Genomic DNA, 20,550 nt, shown 5'->3' with positions numbered 1-20,550 from the left:
TTTTGTTATGTTACAGCCTTATTCCAAAATGGATTAAATTCATTTTTTTCCTTAAATTCCAGAAGGACAACCATCTCTGCAGCAAGCCACCAATCAGGCCTGTAAGGTAGAGTGGCCAGATGGAAGCCACTCCTTAGTAAAAGGCACATGGCAGCCTGCCTGGAGTCTGCATATAGTGATATTTTCTGTTCAAGTCCTCCTTTGATAATCCACTTTATCTCAGAAGCATTTCAAATGTGAACTGTGTACCATATATACTCACGTATAAGTCAGGTCTTGAAACCCGAAAAATCGATCATAAAATCAGACTCCGATTTATACCCCCACTTACATTTTTTTTTTTTTTTTTACGTCTTCTTGCTTCTCCCAATCTTGCACCAGTTTCTCAGACACATCAAATTTTGTTGCAGCAGTGCAGTTCCCAATTTCTTTCACCACTTCAACGACTTTTAATTTAAAACCAGCTTCATATTTTCTTCTGATCGAACACTCCATCTTAGATATGGGATGCTCTTACGATAAAGGTGTATGAGGGTGTGAGATACAAAAAAACAAAAAAACATGCAAACGTCACTTCGGAGTAGTTCGGGTATTACCATGTGGTCACGTAGGCACAATACATAGGAAAAAAAGGCAGTGTGTTCCACGGTTACTCTCTCAGGTGGGCATTAGCATATTATAATCTCTTGGTGTTATACTATGTTTTGTTATTTAAGTTTAATGTCACTGTTCTCTGTGCCCACTGTTATGGACTCATTCATACAGTTCGACCAAGTATGGTACACAGGGGCACCGCATCTTCATTTAGAATTGCCGAGCCAAGCACGGGACTAGAGAGCCTAAAGACAGACTAGTATATTTCTGTCCTCTGTTAGCACACTTTCCTTGTTGGGAGAATGAGAACTGTATGTAGGCATTGTGCTATTCCTGTATTTTTGAAGGTGGGGTTTGAGTCCTGGAGCAACCCGAATATAAGGATGGAACTACTGCCAACACTTTGAAGCTGCCGGGCGGAAGAGTATGTCTTCCATCCGAGGCCGGGCAGAAGATTATGTCTTCTGTCCGGTGAAAATCCTTTCAGCGTGGCAACGAAAGATGGCAAGACTGAGTAGTTCAAGACACCCACATGCTTGAAAAGAGTCTGTCATAGGCTTCCCGTCTGTAATACCACGTGAAACCGTCAGTAAAGAGCTAGATTATCCTTTTTACTTCTTGTGTAATCTTTTAACCGTCTTATTGCATGCTGGAGGGGGATAATACCTTTTTATTATTTAAATTCTGGTTAATTAAAACACCGCAATTGAAAAGAACACATTTCCAGAGAGCTAATGCCTCTTAAGGAAACACTTGGACCAATAGCGTGAGTTTTCCGCATTCGACTTATACGACCGACATTATAAAATACCGGAAATTATACTGTAAAATCAAGCTCCAACTTATCCGTGGGAGAACTTAAACGCGACTATATATGGTAGTCTGAAACAATGTTGTTAATACAAACTGAAGCTTCTGGTCTTGTATACAGTAGTTTGATCCATGCACATATATTCGGGCCAAACCCAAATTTGTGCAATGGAGTGAATAGGTAGTCTCATTCAATCATATCAAATGTTTTTTCTGCAACCAAAGATAATAAGATCTTCAAGGTGTTAGACTTTGTGAGTGAATATATTACATTAAACAGGCTTAGTAGAATATAAAGACTTACAGTAGTCTCTAAATGTGTGCATTATATTTTTATGGTCAATGATTTTATCTCTGTGTTGTCTGTGTTGGTAATTACTGGAATTGCATTGCGAACTTCCTGCTTGTGGATTTGATGAGCTAAGATTTTATTAGCCTCTCTCCGTGTTCACAGTAATGATGGCACAATTTCAAAATGAGTTATTCCATTTCTTTTGTTGTCGAGAGGTTGAGCATTGAATGCAAAGCCTGTCTTTTCCTATAAAGTGCCTTATTTGGGAAACTGGCGTGTTCTTGATGTATTCTGGTAATTTCACTGATTAACTCTGTTGCCTTCTTGGTTTCAGATTTATTTTTGTAGGAGAGATATGAAATAATCGGTCCTCTTAAAAATGCCTTCTGAGTTTCGCAGAGTACTCCTGCAAAGTCTCTAGAAAAATCAATTTGCTTGGATATAAATTCTGTACGGTGACTTATCAGCCAATAACAGGGGGTTCAGACGGCAGGTGCGAGATGAGTATGTGGGGCATAATGATTTGAGCTGCATGACCAGATTTGCAAGATTTGATTGTGGGCAAAAAATTGTTATCTATAAAGAAAAAAATCAATTCTTGAGTAACAATGATGTACTGGTGAGAAGAAGAAATATGCTCTGGAGTTTGGATTTTGATATCTCCAAGGCTCTGATAAGTTGTGACCAATTACAAACTGTACAACTGTTTTTGCAGTTATATGTTATTGTCCCTGTGGTTGAAGACCTATCCAGGATTTATAACACAAGTCAAGTCTCTGGCCATTATAATTTTATAAGTTGTCATATTAGTAATGGATGTAAAAACATTTTGGATTAAGTCTATCATCCACATTGGGTGCGTAGATATTTATCAAAATTAATTTACAATTACATAAATTATCCATAACGATCACATATCGCCTTTCAGAATCAGATACTACATCTGATTCTACAAATTAAATTGCTCTATGTATTAAAATTCCCACACCTCTAGTTTTATTTGTATAGCTGGAGTGGAATACTTGCCCTATCCAATCTCTTTGTAACCGTAACTGATCCTTGCTTAATAAGTGGGTCTCCTGTAAAAATATTATCTTGGCATTTAGACCTGTTAGGTGAGAGAAAACTTTCTTTTTAATTTGTAACTGAGACCACTTGACATTCCAGATCACAAAGTTCACTGTTTAGTCATAGAAACGTTGCTTCTGAAATTTTGTTGACATTTTGTAGTCTTAAATTAAGGTAGTACATCTTGTGGCAGATGGCCGGGGCCCATGCCCGGCCAGGATGCCCCTCAGCATATGTTCCGGGGGAGCATGCATGGGAGACCCAATACCTCGCCCTGGCCACTGGTACCTTTTATTAGGCACCCGGAAGTGCTCCAGATGCTTGATTACCAAGTCCTGGCTGGACTTCCGGGTATGGAGAAAATACTGTGCACAAGGGCCCAGCAGTTCCCGCTGCAGAACCCCCTGGCGGTGCCTGCGAAACCCAACAGGGCTGCACCAAACTCCAACTCCCATGAAGCCCTGCGGGAGTCCGAGGCACCGCTGCAACCCAGGGAGGCTGCCATCTAACAACTCCCGCATGGAGTTTGCTAAAAGACACCTGAAGGACTCTGAGATGGTGAGAAATAAGATTCTCTGGTCTGATGAGACCAAGATAGAACTTTTTGGCCTTAATTCTAAGCGGTATGTGTGGAGACAACCAGGCACTGCTCATCACTTGTCCAATACAGTCCCCACAGTGAAGCATGGCGGTGGCAGCATCATGCTGTGGGGATGTTTTTCAGCTGCAGGGACAGGACGGCTGGTTGCAATCGAGGGAAAGATGAATGCGGCCAAATACAGGGATATCCTGGACAAAAACCTTCTCCAGAGTGCTAAGGACCTCAGACTGGGCCGAAGGTTTACCTTCCAACAAGACAATGACCCTAAGCACACAGCTAAAATAACGAAGGAGTGGCTTCACAACAACTCTGTGACTGTTCTTGAATGGCCCAGCCAGAGCCCTGACTTAAACCCAATTGAGCATCTCTGGAGAGACCTAAAAATGGCTGTCCACCAACGTTTACCATCCAACCTGACAGAACTGGAGAGGATCTGCAAGGAGGAATGGCAGAGGATCCCCAAATCCAGGTGTGAAAAACTTGTTGCATCTTTCCCAAGAAGACTCATGGCTGTATTAGCTCAAAAGGGTGCTTCTACTAAATACTGAGCAAAGGGTCTGAATACTTAGGACCATGTGATATTTCAGTTTTTCTTTTTTAATAAATCTGCAACAATTTCAAAAATTCTTTTTTTTGTCTGTCAATATGGGGTGCTGTGTGTACATTAATGAAGGAAAAAATGAATTTAAATGATTTTAGCAAATGGCTGCAATATGACAAAGAGTGAAAAATTGAAGGGGGTCTGAATACTTTCCGTACCCACTGTATATAAAAGCCAAATACCACTGACTCACTCATCACGAAATCTCCTGAACCATGAGGACTTGAAATTTGGAATGTAGGTTACCCTTGGCCCATAGGTGCTCGCAAAGAAACGGTTTTAAAAATTTCGTGTTTCAAGCGCGAAATTTCTTATTGTTTTTTACACCCACTCACTCTATTACATTCTAAAATAAACTTTTTTTAAATTAAAAATACTTTCATTTTTCTGAAGAGCACAAGTTTTGTTTTGATATTTTCGAGTTTCCACAAAGCATTTATAATTTGCCATTTATTTATCTTTTTAGAATAATTTAGTTATGTTATTCCAACGTATATTAAAGTAAAAAGTTTTTCTTTTTTTTTTTTTTTGAGGATTTTGATTTTCATACTTTTTTTTTTTTTATTTTTTTATTTTTCATTCTTTCTTCACAAATTCTTCTATTAAGTTTACACCTTGAGAAAGAATATTTAGAATTAAGGTACGTCAGTCTTTCCAAATAATAAAAGTATGATGCTAATAGAACTATAAGAAGCGTGACACTTATGTATTAAATAAGAATGTGCTAAAGCTAACTGAACAAATGTAATCTAATGCAGATACTAAAGCTATAAGAATATAATTTCTTATAGCTAATGTAATGTACTGAACTAACCTTAATGTAACCCTTGATATTTTATGAGCAGTTTTTTGGTGGCCCATACAGGGACAGAGACAGCCAAGTGACTCCTTATGCTGGTCCTCTGGATGATCCCGCTCAAGGACCGATTCCGGTCGGATCGGAAGGACCAGCTCTGGAAAAAATTAGGACTGGCCTGCCTCTGGCAACTCCTGCATGGGGAGTCCTTGACCTCCTCTGATTTTTCCTGAAAGTCAAGTGAACTGGGAACTTCCAGACGGGAGGAAAATTCTTGGTCAGTACCTGGGGTCTTCTTGACTGGGAAAGATAGTCTTAGCTGATTAAGGTGCCTCCGGACAGAAATACAGGTGCCAGAGTAGCTAGTGAGTATGCCCCTAGAAATTGAAAGAAATATTAAAAGAAGGGGTGGGAAAAACAGAAAGTAGAAAGGAGCACTTTTGACCTGGGTGCCGATTAAATGAGGTGTAGAGAATGTTTAGTTAGTACGCTACCTTGAACTGGACGGAGTCTTTTACCGGCTTGGGGGAAAAAATTTTTTTAAAAATAAGGCGAGGAGTGGGAAGAAAAGATAGGAGGGACAACACCTCACAGGCGAGACACTAAAGCACTGTTGCGGGAGGGCGAGACTCCTTTTCCTTTATGTCTGGTCATATTCCTGCTCCAACAGGTTGATCTGCTGTGGAAACCATAAGCAGTAACCAGCTGTTAGACGACTGAAGAAGGGGGTCGGCAATGAAAAGTTGAAGCCCCAGACCCAGTTGTTCAACAAGACTGTTAGTCCGCTAAAGCCACGAAACAGCAGACAGTGACCCGGGAAACGGAAGGGACTCGGGGCAGAAAATCACAGGTGCTGAAACCTTATACCTTGCAGTATTGGTGCTATCTAATAGAGTGGAACCTCGGTTCACGAACGTCTTGGCACACGTACAAATCAGTTTATGACCAAAAAGTTCGCCAAACTTTTGCCTCGGTTCACGACCACACACTCGGTATACGAACAAGCCAGTTTCCCTTTCGGTTTGTACGCGCTGATGATTTCCGTACGTGTTGCATTGTTCTCAGTCAGACGTGTGTGCTTTCGCTGTGAACTCTTTGTGCTCTATTTCATTTTCCTTCCGGTACGTATGCGCCGATTACTGTATTTAAGCACATGTTCAGCCTCTCCCTGTTCATTGTTCTCAGTCAGATGTGCGTGCTTTACCTGTGAACTCTTTGTGTTCTACAAGCAAGTGAAGAGTGGTGAGAAGGAAGTTTTGCAGAAAACTGAAATTGAAGTAAAGAAAGAAATTATTGAAAAGTATAAGCGTGGCGTTCGTGTTACTGATCTTGCTGCCCAGTACAAGAAGTCAAAATCTACGATTTCGACTATTCTAAAGCAGAAAGAAATCTATTAAAAAAGCAGCTGATGTTGCAAAAGGAGTTACAGTGTTAACCAGGCAGAGGCCTCAAGTGCTGAAAGAGGTGGAAAAACTGTTGCTACTGTGGCTGAACGAGAAGCAACTTGCAGGGAATAGCATAAGCGAGGCGATGTTATGCGAGAAAGCCAGGAAGATTCATGGTGATTTGCTGCAAAACTATCCTTCTACGAGTGGCGAAAGTGAGGAATTTAAAGCTAGCAGAGGATGGTTTGAAAAGTTTCACAAGAGAAGTGGCATTCATAGTGTGGTAAGGCATGGAGAGGCTGCTAGTTCCGACGCTGAAGCTGCGAAAGAATTTGTGAAAAATTTCACAAAATTAGTGGAGGATGAAGGCTACATCCCGCAACAAGTCTTCAACTGTGACGAGACCGGATTGTTCTCCACCCAGTTCCTCCTCACTTCATGCCAGAACTTGACTCATGCAAGGTTAGTTTTCTTGGTGGTTTATGGTTAGTTTTTGTATTACGGATTTTTCAAATGTTCATTTTTCGGTTCATAGCGTAAATTGTTGCAATGTTACTTTTCTCTTTTTTCAAATGTTAATTTTTTTCCCTGTGTTTAAAACTTCTTAAAAAAAAAAGTTTACAGCGAGTGGTTCGTAGCGTGATTTGTTGCAATGTTACTTTTCTTGGTGGTTTATTAAATTACAGATTTTTCAAATGTTCTTTTTTTCCCTGTGCTTAAAACTCATTTAAAAAAAGTGTTTACAGCGATCGGGTTGTAAGGCCATCAGCGTGAACTCCTGCAATGTTACTTTCTTGGTTGCTTGTGGTTGGTTTTTAAATAAAGTTTGGATTTGGTCAAATGTTCCTTTTTTTCCCCCTGTGCTTAAAACTCATTTAAAAAAAGTATTTACAGTGATCGGGTTGTAAGGCTATAGCGCGAACTCTTGCAATGTTAGTTTTCTCTGTTGTTCAAGGTTTTCTCAGTGTTATTCAATGTTTTTACATTTAGTTTACTATTATGATGTGCTTTCTATTGTGTAATTAACTATATTTGTGCTTAAAAATCTTTAAAAAAAATATATTTACATACAGTTCGTACGGTCTGGAACGTATTAATTGTATTTACATACAATCCTATGGGGGGAAACTGCTTCGGTTCACGACCAAATCGGTTTACGACCAGAGTTTTGGAACGAATTATGGTCGTGAACCGAGGTTCCACTGTAATGGGAAAAACAAATAAACAAATTTTGATCCCTTTAGGAAATCAAAAGTCTCTGTTGGAAGGATTATTTTCAGAGGGCTTATCAACCCCCAGTAAGGGTCCGAAGGGAGGATTACCTAGACTATTAGTGGAAAAGGAAACAGGGTTAGACTTTAGGAAAGCGTGTAAAAAATGGAACAAACAAAGCGGTGGTAGATGGCCAGTTGAGGGAACTGGGGATATTTCAGAAATCCAAGAAATTAGAAAAATCCTATGCATAAATCATCTGTGTCCAGTAAACTTATTGGGAAGAGATCTCATGACCAAACTGTCTGTTTCAATCTCCTTATCTGAACAAGGATTCTACTGCTCCATTCCTAAGCTCCTGTGCCAGACTCTCCAACCTCCTCGCCCTTCTTTTGCTGCCTGGACACTAAATATTTCCCCACACACTCTCCTCCTTAAAGCCTTCCATACTTTCCCTTCCTGCCTTTTTGCCCCACCTCCAAGTCCCCGACACTCTCCACTGTACTGCCCAATATTTCCCCACTGAAGTTGACATCCCTTGGTTAAAATCTTTTTTCTCCTCAGCCCCTTGTATTTTCATCTCACCTACTAAAGCTGCTGCTTCAGTACACCTCACACACTTACAGAACAATTTTTTTCTAGGAGGTGCAGTCCCCCATGTTTCCCTGGCAAAGTCTAACACCACTCGTTGGGTAGAAATTGGGGAATGGGTTGAAACATGTCAAAATAGGACTGATTGGAAATTCGTTGCACCAGGAATTTTTGTCACCCCTGTTCACCTGGTTACTAAGGTATCAATCCAAATCAACCTGCCAGTTGTTCGTTCCCTTTGTCACTTGTCTCCTTCTCTGTATTCCCTGCAAACCGACTCTATACCTTGGCTGACCACAATTCCTGACACTCTGTGGTCTCTGGGAAAAACGATTTTGGTAGGATCACAAATTGTGAACCCTTAGTGGTCTTCCCAAAGTCATCCTTCCGTCCTCGCAGTGCACAATATCCTCTTTCTCCCAAGGCTGAACTCAGAATTGTTGCTGTACATAAAGATTTAGTTGAACGGGGAGCTATTATTCCAATTAAGTATTCTCCTGTCAATTCTCCCATTCTGCCAGTAAAGAAAGCGTATGGATCTTGGCGCTTCGTCCAAGACCTCAGACAAGTCAATTCTGCTATCATTCCTAGAGCACCGATCATACCTAATCCTTCCACTATTTTGTCCCTCCATCTGCATGTTATTTGTCAGTCATTGACCTCGCAAATGCTTTCTTTTCTATTCCTGTACACCCTGATTCGCAATTTTGGTTTGCTTTTACTTTTCAAAATCGCCACTGGACCTGGACCGTTATGCCACAAGGTTATACAGAGGCTCCTTGTGTATATGGACAGGCGCTTGCTCAAAACTGGAAGGCTTCTGGCCTAACAGGAGAAGTGCATTAATACAGTACGTCGACAATTTATTGCTCTGTAGCGATACAGAGGAAGCATGCGCGCAAGATAACGGAATCATTATTAAGACATCTTGTGGAAAATGGCTACAAAGTCTCTAAAACAAAGCTGCAGCTAATTTAAACCACTGTCAAGTACTTGGGGCATGACATCACTTGTGATACCAGAGCTCTGTCAAAAGACCGCATAACCACCATCCAAAATCTTCCAAGACCAGTCACAAAACGAGAGGTTATGTCTATATTAGGCATTCTTGGTTATTGTTGACAATGGATCCTACATTTTTCTGAAAGAGCACAGCCCTTACAAAATCTAGCTAACACTGTAGACCTTCCTCTTTCTGGCCACATACAGTGGAATGAGCAGGCTGAGAAGGCTCTATGTGATTTAAAAAGTGCACTACTTTCTGCACCTGCTTTAGGACTCCCCGACTATTGTCATCCATTCACTATCTTCATGGAACGAAAAGGGGGGATATATGAATGCAGTGTTCACATAGCTCCCTGGAGAAAAACTGAGGCCAGTAGCTTATTTTTCGAAAAAACTGGTTCCAGTGGCCATGGGACTTCTGACTTGTCTTAGAGCAGTAGCAGCAACAACAGAGGCTGTGCTAGCAAGCACGGATACTGTACTCATGAGTCCCCCGACAGTAAAAGTGCCTCAAGCTCTTCACTCCATCTTAGTCCAGGCCAAAACCTCACATCTCACTACTGCAAGGGCAATACACTATCAAAATGTACGCTGTACCCTGTCAAATGTCACTATTAAAAGATGCTCCACTCTGAATCCGGCTACCCTACTTCCCACTGAGGGAGAGGGGGAACGACACAACTGCCATGATGAGATAACAAAGGTCCTGAAACCTAGGCCGGATCTCCAGGAAACTCCATTAAAAACAGGAGAGTACTTTATGTGGGCGGCTGTTCCTTGCGATTAGACGACGGAACACTCACCACCAGTTATGCAGTGGTCAAAGGAGACCACTTACTTGAAGCAAATCGAATCTCTTCTAGTTTAAGTGCACAAGCAGCTGAGCTAATAGCTCTCAGCAGAGCTTGCCAGTTGTCTGAAGGGAAGGTCATAACCATTTACACAGATTTCAGATATGCCTTTGGAGTCTGCCATGATCATGGGGCATTATGGAAATTAAGGGGATTCAAAACCAGTACTGGTAAGCCCATACAACATCAGAAATTAGTGGAATCCCTTCTTGAAGATATAACAAAACCATCAAAACTGGCAATAGTTAAATGCCAAGCCCATACTGGGAAACAAGACCCAGTCAGCCAAGGAAACGAACTGGTTGACCACTTTGCTAAACATTCCATCTATAATAACACACCAGTATCTTTATTCCAACAGAAGGATGACAAAGACCCAGATAATAAAATTATTTCTGTACAGAGCGCTGCCACTGACCGAGAAAGGATAAAGTGGTCCCGAGAAGGATCCCTCTCTGATGGGGTCTGGACCCATAAGTAAACTAACAAACCTTTCCTCCCAAAGGCTTCTTTTCCAGGAATGGCAAAAATCGCACATGGCCTGCATCATGCAGGAAAAGACGCTATGATTCAGGATGTCGAGCGACATTGGGGAAACCACAGGGTTCTCTACATATGCTGAACAATTCTGCCGAAAATGAGCACTATGACAAAGGTTTAATGTAGGTAAAGGTACTCAGGTATGCCCCGCCGCCATTCCTAACCCAATGGGTCCATTCGAACACCTCCAAATGGACTTCATTGAGTTAACACCGTCTAAAGGCTACCGTTATTGCTTGGTAATTGTCAATGTGTTCTCCCGATGGGTGGAAGCTTTCCCCTCTAAACATGCAGATGCAAAAACTGTGGCCAAAGCTCTGATAAAAGAAATTATTCCAAGATGGGGAATACCACAGAAACTGCAGACCGATAATGGTACCCACTTTGTGAATTCTGTAATAAATGAGCTGACAACTTGGCTCCAGATAGATGTACATCATTACTGCAAATACCATACCCAAGGTGGAGGTACTGTAGAAAGGTGCAATGGCACCCTAAAATCAATATTGGCAAAAATCGGTGAGCAGACAAACTTAACCTGGCCAGATGCTCTACCCCTGGCCTTGATGGGGTTGAGAGGAAGGACACATTGGCAGTTGGGACTGTCACCATTTGAAATTTTAACTGGACGTCCCATGCCCTTTGGCATAGTTATCGGAAATGTCACTCTGCATACTGTGGACAATGATGTTCTCTCCAGTCCTACAGGTCTCTGAGCCTCCCTGAAGGTGAACACGGGACAACAAACTTATGAGGATCTTCCCACACTAACTTTCCAAGTAGGGGAGACCACCTCACTCCAGATTGACTTTTGTACCGTCGCTCCTTGTGGAGCCGGAAGACATGAACAATGGACTAAGCCTGAAAAATATGTGTGTGTGACTGCTGTCTCCACTCATTATGGCTGAAATTGCAAAGAATGGCAGTGGGTTTTTGCAAATACAGGTACCTATGACTGGGGTTGTCGGCCCTGGAAGGCTCAGCAACATGATCTCAAGACAAGGTTCTCCATCATTAAGGGACATACTAGCGGAACATGCTCACATGATAATTGTAACCTGTTAATTATCACTTTAAAAGATCCATCACTCTATGATGAGGGTGTTTACGTATTAGGGGCAGACGTCTCTGGAAGAGATCCTCGTGAGAAATTCATTATTCAAGTCACAGCGCCAAGGCCTGATTCTGTCTCCCCTACCTCCTTGACCTCCCTTGCTACTGTTCTTTCTGATGACTCCCCATCGCACCCTGTGCAGTACTTAAATATTACCTCCTTGTCCTCCGCCTTTGCAGTTGAAACTGGTTATGGGGACCAGAACCGATGGCTTCAATGGGTATTTTACTCTGCTAAACAGGTGAATCAATCAAATTGCTATGCCTGTGCCATGGCCAGACCACATCTGGCCACGACCCCTTTCCCTTTAACCGACCCATCGCACCCTGCAGGTCTCTGTTGTGTATTGCAGCTGTTCTCCTCCACGACTCCCCCTAAGGACCCCTTATGCACATCTCTACACCACCTCTTCCCTCCCTTTCCCCCATGACCCCTCCAATGTACCACTCATATAGGGCCAACTATACTAGCTTTTCGAAACGGCCCTGACTCCTCAAACTTCGTTGGTAGACAACCACATGAATGGTGTCAACAGACCTATAATGTGTCCCCTGGCGCAAGCACTCATCAAAATCTTTCTCATTCCTGGTTTTCCTCCCATAATTCCCCACATGCAGATATATGGTGATTGTGTAAAAAATTGTGGAGTGGCCGTTGCACCCTAATCCAATTACTTATGCCTTTCCACTTCTTACCTCTTCACTACTGTTGTGCTACCATTGAAATGTTTGATTCTACTGTATTATATAGATGGTATCGGTATCCCCAAAGGAGTTCCAAGCCAATATAAAGCACGTGATCAAGTGGCCGTTGGATTTGAATCAATTATATTCTGGTGGTCAACAATAAATAAAAATGTAGATTGGATTAATTATCTTTATTACAATCAACAGCAATTTCTTAATTTTACTCGCGAAGCCATCGAGGGCATTCATAAACAACTAGACAAAACTTCTCTCATGACCTGGCAAAAAAACCGGATAGCACTTGATATGCTTTTAGCTGAGAAAGGTGGTGTATATGCCATGTTCGGGGACACTTGCTGTACCTTCATCCCTAATAATACCACTCCTGACAGATCAATAACCCGTGCACTTGCTGGTCTTACCGCCCTTTCAGTTGAACTTGCGGAAAATTCTGGTATTTCCAATCCCCTTAATGAACTATTTGAAAGATGCTTCAGGGCATGGGCCGGATGGCGTAAGACTGTTTTTACCACTGTCCTCATTTCCTTCGCAATTCTGGTTGTTTGTGGTTGCTGCCTCATCCCCTGTATTCGAGGCCTCCTTCAGAAGCTCATTGACACCTCCCTCACAAAAGCCTGTTTTCTCCATGCCCACAATTTCCAGGATACCAATTACAACCCTCTGCTCCTGGAACCTACAACCCCTCCTGAATATGATGATACTGCTCCCGTTGACTAGGTCAGATTTATTTAATGTGCACATTTTATGTGCAAAGGGGGGAATTGAGAAAGAATATTTACAATTAAGGTACATCAGTCTTTCCAAATAAAAGTATGATGTTAATAGAACTATAAGAGGCGTGACACAGTGCATCCGGAAAGTATTCACAGCACATCATTTTTTCCACATTTTGTTATGTTACAGCCATATTCCAAAATGGATTAAATTCAATTTTTTCCTCAGAATTCTACACACAACACCCCATAATGACAATGTGAAAAACATTTGAGATTTTTGCAAATTTATTAAAAATAAAAAAATTAAGAAAGCACATGTACATAAGTATTCACAGCCTTTGCCATGAAGCTCAAAATTGAGCTCAGGTGCATCCTGTTTCCCCTGATCATCCTTGAGATGTTTCTGCAGCTTAATTGGAGTCCACCTGTGGTAAATTCAGTTGACTGGACAGGATTTGGAAAGGCACACACCTGTCTATATAAGGTCCCACAGTTGACAGTTCATGTCAGAGCACAAACCAAGCATGAAGTCAAAGGAATTGTCTGTAGACCTCCGAGACAGGATTGTCTTTTTTGAGGCACAAATCTGGGGAAGGTTACAGAAAAATTTCTGCTGCTTTGAAGGTCCCAATGAGCACAGTGGCCTCCATCATCCGTAAGTGGAAGAAGTTCGAAACCACCAGGACTATTCCTAGAGCTGGCCGGCCATCTAAACTGATCAATCGGGGGAGAAGGGTCTTAGTCAGGGAGGTGACCAAGAACCCGATGGTCACAATGTCAGAGCTCCAGAGGTCCCCTGTGGAGAGAGGAGAACCTTCTAGAAGGACAACCATCTCTGCAGCAATCCACCAATCAGGCCTGTATGGTAGAGTGGCCAGACGGAAGCCACTCCTTAGTAAAAAGCACATGGCAGCCCACCTGGAGTTTGCCAAAAGGCACCTGAAGGACTCTCAGACCATGAGAAAGAAAATTCTCTGGTCTGAGGAGACAAAGATTGAACTGTTTGGTGTGAATGCCAAGCATCACGTTTGGAGGAAACCAGGTACCGCTCATCACCAGGCCAATACCATCCCTACAGTGAAGCATGGTGGTGGCAGCATCATGCTGTGGGATGTTTTTCAGCGGCAGGAACTGGGAGATTAGTCAGGATAAAGGGAAAGATGACTGCAGCAACGTACAGAGACATCCTGGATGAAAACCCGCTCCAGAGCGCTCTTGACCTCAGACTGGGGCGACGATTCATCTTTCAGCAGGACAACGACCCTAAGCACACAGCCAATATATCAAAGGAGTGGCTTCAGGACAACTCTGTGAATGTCCTTGAATGGCCCAGCCAGAGCCCAGACTTGAATCCGATTGAACATCTCTGGAGAGATCTTAAAATGGCTGTGCACCGACGCTTCCCATCCAACCTGATAGAGCTTGAGAGGTGCTGCAAAGAGGAATGGGTGAAACTGGCCAAGGATAGGTGTGCCAAGCTTGTGGCATAATATTCAAAAAGACTTGAGGCTGTAATTGCTGCCAAAGGTGCATCGACAAAGTGTTGAGCAAAGGCTGTGAATATTTATGTACATGTGCTTTCTTAATTTTTTTATTTTTAGTAAATTTGCAAAAATCTCAAGTAAATGTTTTTCACGTTGTCATTATGGGGTGTTGTGTGTAGAATTCTGAGGAAAAAATTGAATTTAATCCATTTTGGAATAAGGCTGTAACATAACAAAATGTGGAAAAAGTGATGCGCTGTGAATACTTTCCGGATGCACTGTATGTATTAAATAAGAATGTGCTAAAGCTAACTGAACAAATGTAATCTAATGCAGATACATGTAATGTACTAAACTAACCTTAATGTAACCCTTGATATTTTATGAGCAATGGGCATGCAAGAGTATAAGGAAGTGAGCACTGTCTAAAACCGCTGAGTTGCATACACCCTAAAATAAACTTGCTATAACTGGTCCTATGTACGTGTAAGTTAGCAGAAGAGTATTTCTTAAAACTGTGAAAATACTGACCTCTTTTTATTTGTAAAAAGCACTGTGTGCTTCTGCATGTTGCAATCCTGGGTGTGACTGCAAGCTATAACGATCTATGTATGACCCCAAACTGAACTGCTGCGTTTTTTCTTTTTCTTCTTAACGGACTTGAGTATTTAAGGAAGTGTCTCTTTCCTGCTGGCAGGCTGACAGTTTGTAGCATTGGAACGTGACAGGGTCTGCAGCCTGCCTCTTCTCACCAAGAATATAGAAATTACTTTTTACTTTAAATTGGTGTTTTTTGACTCCCATAGTTTTTCCCGACTTCAGCATCCACAACCTCTTTAAATAAACCTGTAAAACTATGACAGAGAAAGAAAGGATTTATATTGACTAAGTAATGGTCCCTAACCGCGTGGTGCGGATGAGCGGTGATGGTGCGTGCCTGTTCTCAACGCTGGCCTACCTTGTGCACGTCACCACCTCTGTGGCCACTCAGATGCGGGTTGACATTGTTGGCCACGTCTCTAATAACTGGTGGAGGTTCAAGCTGTATACCATGACGGGGACCGACGACCCCTACCACACCAAGTCTCAGTACCTCTCCGAAATGTCCAGACCCGCAATTTATGTATATTTTAGAACACATTTTTCCTGTTGCTATCCCGTAATGAAGCACGGGTATTCAGCTAGTTATTATATAAGATAGCTTTAACTGTAATTTCCAATATTGCCAGGAGTTATTGCTATGAAGCCTATTGTTGTGTTGGCACTTACAATTGTAATGGTTAAAAGGACAGATTAAAAATAGCTTGCTCTCCCCACCCCATTCAGTTTTAAATTCTGGGAAACAGTGTGCACCAGAATGTTCATACCAGGTCAGTGGAGATGCCAAGCAAATTCACTTATTACTACACTACTGTGTTTTGCAATCCTTTATACCTTGCAGCTAAGATTCAACAGTTTTTTGTTTTTTTAAATTGAATTCTCATATTGAAAAATTATATTTCAACAGTCACCTGGATTTTTGAGATAGATGATTAAGTCTTGATCACCAATATACTCTTAACTTTAAATGTATTTAGAGGTTTACAATAAAAATATACATATTAAGCTCGTCTCTTAAACGTCACTATTTATGGATTAGATCGCTCTGTTTTACAAAAGATGTTTGTCACGTAATTAACAATTTGCTTGAAACTCAAATTTAGGTTATAGTTAAATGTGTTTATTTTTTAAATTCTTTGTAAATGAAAAAATCAGAGTTGTGACTCCATCCATCCATTTTCCAACCCACTGAATCCAAACACAGGGTCACGGGGGTCTGCTGGAGCCAATCCCAGCCAACACAGGGCGCAAGGCAGGAACCGATCCCGGGCAGGGCGCCAATCCACACACTAGGGCCAATTTTAGAATCGCCAATCCACCTAACTTGCATGTCTTTGGACCATGGGAGGAAACCCACGCAGACATGGGGAGAACATGCAAACTCCACGGAGTTGTGACTCTCCAAAAAAAAAAAATCAAACATTTTTAGTTCCTATGTATAATATTTTAGATTTATTTACATTAATTTTCTACGGCCAAAAATAATATTTTTTTAATTTTACTCTCAGAAATACATATACCACTTACAACTTCCCCTTAGATCACCATGACTGCTTCCAATCCATTTCTTTGCACCATGCATTTTCTAGTCAATTCCCATTTTGGACACTTCTACATAAGAGGCGAACTTCAAATGCAACTCAAACTCACCAAATACTGCAAGCATATGAATTAATCATTTACAAAAATCTATTACAATGCAGTAGGGTATGAAATGGACAATAATTTAGGTGCAGCAGCATGCAAAAGTATTCAGTCCCCTTGAAAGGCATCATAATTTTCCAGCATTACAAAAGACTTGTACACATATTTATCCATTCAGTATTTATAATGTGAACTCTTATGCAGTAATAATACATATCCAAAGTCAAAATAAACCATTTTCTGTAGATATTTAAATGAAGAAGAAAAACTTTAAGGGGCAAGTATGTACCAGTTTTGCACATTGTTCAGGAGTAATTCTTCCCCATTCCTCTTTGCAGAATTTATTGAGATCCTCTAGGTTGTTGGGATGAAATATTATATTATGTAGGCACACACATTACATCAGAACTCTCAAGTGGTGTTGGTGTATGCTTTAATTAAAATTATTTTAAACCTTGCCATGAATTCTCAGTTAGGAACTACTTTAATAAGAATATTTAAATTTCTTGACTAGATGGGCATTCTCCACAAAGGCCTTAGTAACATGGAACAAAAATGAAGCACAAAAACTAGTTGTACAGTGGTAGAGTAACTTGAAACAACCTTGATGAATAAATTGTTATTTGTAAACTAATAAAGTGGCAGCTATGCATATAGGCAAGTGATTTCACAGCAAATAGAGACACAGCAAGGCATACAAAGAAGAATAAAGTCATCATGAACTCGTATGTCTTCCACAAAGAGCAGAGTGCAACAGTATAGCATGAACATAAAATTTCAGGAGTTGATGGCAATAATTTTCTAAATATTAATAAAAATTATCAATATAAACTGTTTCAAATCAATTTTTTTGAAATACAGTATGTGAGCAGGAAAATGTATTATTAGTTTAATATAAATTATAACATTATACTTACCCAAATTTTCACCTCCCCAGACATCCATCATCATATCATACTTTCCTAATTCTTCAAAGTACTCCTTGTCCATAACAAAAAGACCTCCAGCAATCATTGGTGTCCTAAGCAGTTTAAAATCATAGTGTTAAAATACATAAAATATTTAAAGTTACTTAATACATATGCATTATTTTACTTTACGTAATGCTTAAAGAAGAGATCTTTGGTTAACATTAATTGGATTGTACATCTCTGCATTCTCACTTAATAAGACATAGAGCAAGAGTATAAAACAATTTCTAAAGCTTCCATTGGATTCCAAAGGTGATAATGATCTAAAGTAAAAAAAAACTTTTACAAATATTATAAAGCATTTTATAGAAATAAATACTTACAAACTAGTAAAATACAACAAAAGAAGAGATTTTACACAATTTAAGAACAAAAAACAGGCTCATCTGGCGTACACACTCCACTGCATCCTCTCACGGGCATCGAACCTCGGACGTCAGCATTAGAGGTGAAGCCCCTTTACGTTGCACCACGGAGTGTGGTTCGTTTATTTTAGCCTGGAGCCTGGAGATCGGAGTAATTAAATTCATTGCATTCGTAGTCTGAAACACAATCTGATTTTATGGGTGGTTACCTACCAGGTAACACATCAGATCGTGATTCAGACTACGAATGCTATGAATATATGTCCTGCGAGAAAGATTTAACCACGCCCGGGGCCGGAAATAAAGGATAAAGTATTATTTTTACAAAAGTTTTAAAAGTGAAAATAATGCATATGTAACAACTCCCATGAAAACAACAATCTCTTTAAATTGTATATCCGGTAAACCAAACCCGGAGGTGTGTGTGTGTGTATAATATTATAAAAAAAATATATTCTATATATGTTCCTGGAGCTGCGGTGGGTTGGCACCCTGCCCAGGATTGGTTCCCTGCCTTGTGCCCTGTGTTGGCTGGGACTGGCTCCAGCAGACCCCCGTGACCGTGTGTTCGGATTCAGCGGGTTGGAAGATGGATGGATGTTCCTGGAGTAAACGACCCATTCGACAAATTTAAAATTTGAAGTTACAGTTTGAACCCGTGTCCATTCTTCCCAAAAAACATCCAACACCACTCATGGGTTGCCTGCCTAATAATGGTTCAAATGGGCTCAAACCGGTAGATGCCGGAGGGGATTCACGAACAGCAAACATGAGAAAAGGCAACACTGTGTCCTCGGATGTCGGGTCACCATGAGCTATGCACAGAATCATCTGCTGTCTTGTTAAACTGTTCAATCAGGCCATTCATCTGGTGCGCAGAGGTGCGCAGTTGTTTAATTACAAGGCTCTCACATAGCTGTTTCATTACACAGAAGGTAAAGGGTGTACCCTGGTCAGTTAGGATCTCATGTGGAATGCCAATATGTGAAAAACTCTGTTAAAGCCTTTGCCACAACCTGCGTGTTAGTCTTCCACAAAGCGGCCACCTCAACATGTGGCATAATAACCAACACAAGCATATACCGATAACCAGTCTTATTCTTGGGAAGTGTACCAACAATACCTAATCCAACTCTTTTGATAAGGTTGTCCAAAATAGGCATTTGTGAAAGGGAGGCCCTAAGAAGTATATGGGCAAAAACAACTTGACAGGCAAAACTACTCCACATCATTGCTCATATTCAGCCAATAAAACCTTTTCGAAATATAATCACTCATCTTTTCTGTGCTGAGATGGCCCCCGAAGATTGTATGAGCAATTTTCAATACCGTCTTTCTATGATCACTGAGGACCACCAATGCAAAGTCATTCTTAACTAAACAAAGTGTGGAGTTTTGAAACTAGGGCCCTCCCGCTCTTCATAGTAACATTCGTCTGTGATATGTGCTTGTTCAAGTGCAAATTCTAAGCAGCTGTCAACTGAGTGTAAGCATGTAAACTCCAGCTGTGTATCAGCCATTGTGTCTCCACAGCCTGACGTAGCAACCCCCACTTCACTAGCCAATATAGCTAATGTTTCCCTATAACCTGAAGCAGCAGCTGAAGTGGCTCAGGCCCCTTTAAGTCTGTGGGTCAAATCCAAAAGAGTTTTGACATTGCTCTGGAGCATCCACGGAGGCCGTTGATCATCCCAGACAAAACACAGTATCAATAGCGAGCTTTACTACAATGCACTAGAAGATGTATCCATGGAACCACTTTTGGATATGGTCTATTAAGCCCTGCACCTGTTTCCAGATAGGTTGTTCACGATCAATTTGCCAAAGTTGGACCTTACGCCCCCTGGCCAAGGGGCTCATACCAATATGAAGAAGAACTTGGTGCTTCAGGAAATCATAACCGTCAAGTCTCTCAAGAGCGAGGTTTCACACAACTTGCAAAGCATCCACAGTTAAAAAGAGGGTCAGGGTGGCAGCCCAATCTCTTCTGTCCCAGCGTATCAACATAGCCATGCATTCAAAACAAAAGAGAAAACAGGCAGGGTTGTCCAATGGAGCCATCTTCTCCAGAACATTCCTGTGATGACTAGGGGACAGAGCTCTTGCAGGCACCTCATGCTGAGGCTGTTGGGGATCCATCTGTGCAAGGGGGTTCTGGTACCACTTGTGTTGTGTGGGTCACAGACTCGCACAAGAGAGAACGTGACTCCAGATTACCGAAAATATCAGCTTTATTGTTATAAAAGACAAGGAATAATCGAAAGCATTTTCAAACAGGAGCTGTCAACTTCAATACTCAAACACACAGCAAGCAAGATGTGACGCTGACATCATCCTGCATTAGCTCCCTTCCTCAGATTAAAGGAACAGATACACTTCATCAGAGAGAAGACAAAAAGTGAGCATACAACCAGGTCAGCAGCCAGTTTTAAATGTTCCCAGCATCAACCATTGGTCAACATTCGTATTTTCCCTGATTTCTCTACCGCAACAGCTGCTAAACGTGCAGCCTTCTACAACATTAAACAGCGGTTACAGCAAGCCGATATCAAACACAGCCTCTTGTACCCTGCCAAACTGAAAGTGGATGTACAAGGACAATA

General features: G+C 41.2%; 1 protein-coding gene across 1 annotated transcript in view; it reads right to left on the bottom strand.

Annotated features, from left to right (window-relative positions):
• galnt2 (UDP-N-acetyl-alpha-D-galactosamine:polypeptide N-acetylgalactosaminyltransferase 2) overlaps positions 1-20,550 on the bottom strand; it is a 324,782-nt gene that overhangs the window by 111,259 nt on the left and 192,973 nt on the right. The window contains exon 10 of the mRNA XM_028797339.2: positions 17,529-17,632. Within this exon, the coding sequence (XP_028653172.1) occupies positions 17,529-17,632 (104 nt within the window). The remainder of the gene's footprint in view (positions 1-17,528; positions 17,633-20,550) is intronic.

Source organism: Erpetoichthys calabaricus, chromosome 3 (assembly GCF_900747795.2).
Source record: "Erpetoichthys calabaricus chromosome 3, fErpCal1.3, whole genome shotgun sequence".
NCBI classification, from domain to species: Eukaryota; Metazoa; Chordata; class Cladistia; order Polypteriformes; family Polypteridae; genus Erpetoichthys; species Erpetoichthys calabaricus.
Note: the sequence above shows the minus strand (reverse complement) of the source record. Positions and strands in the feature narration are given on the sequence as shown.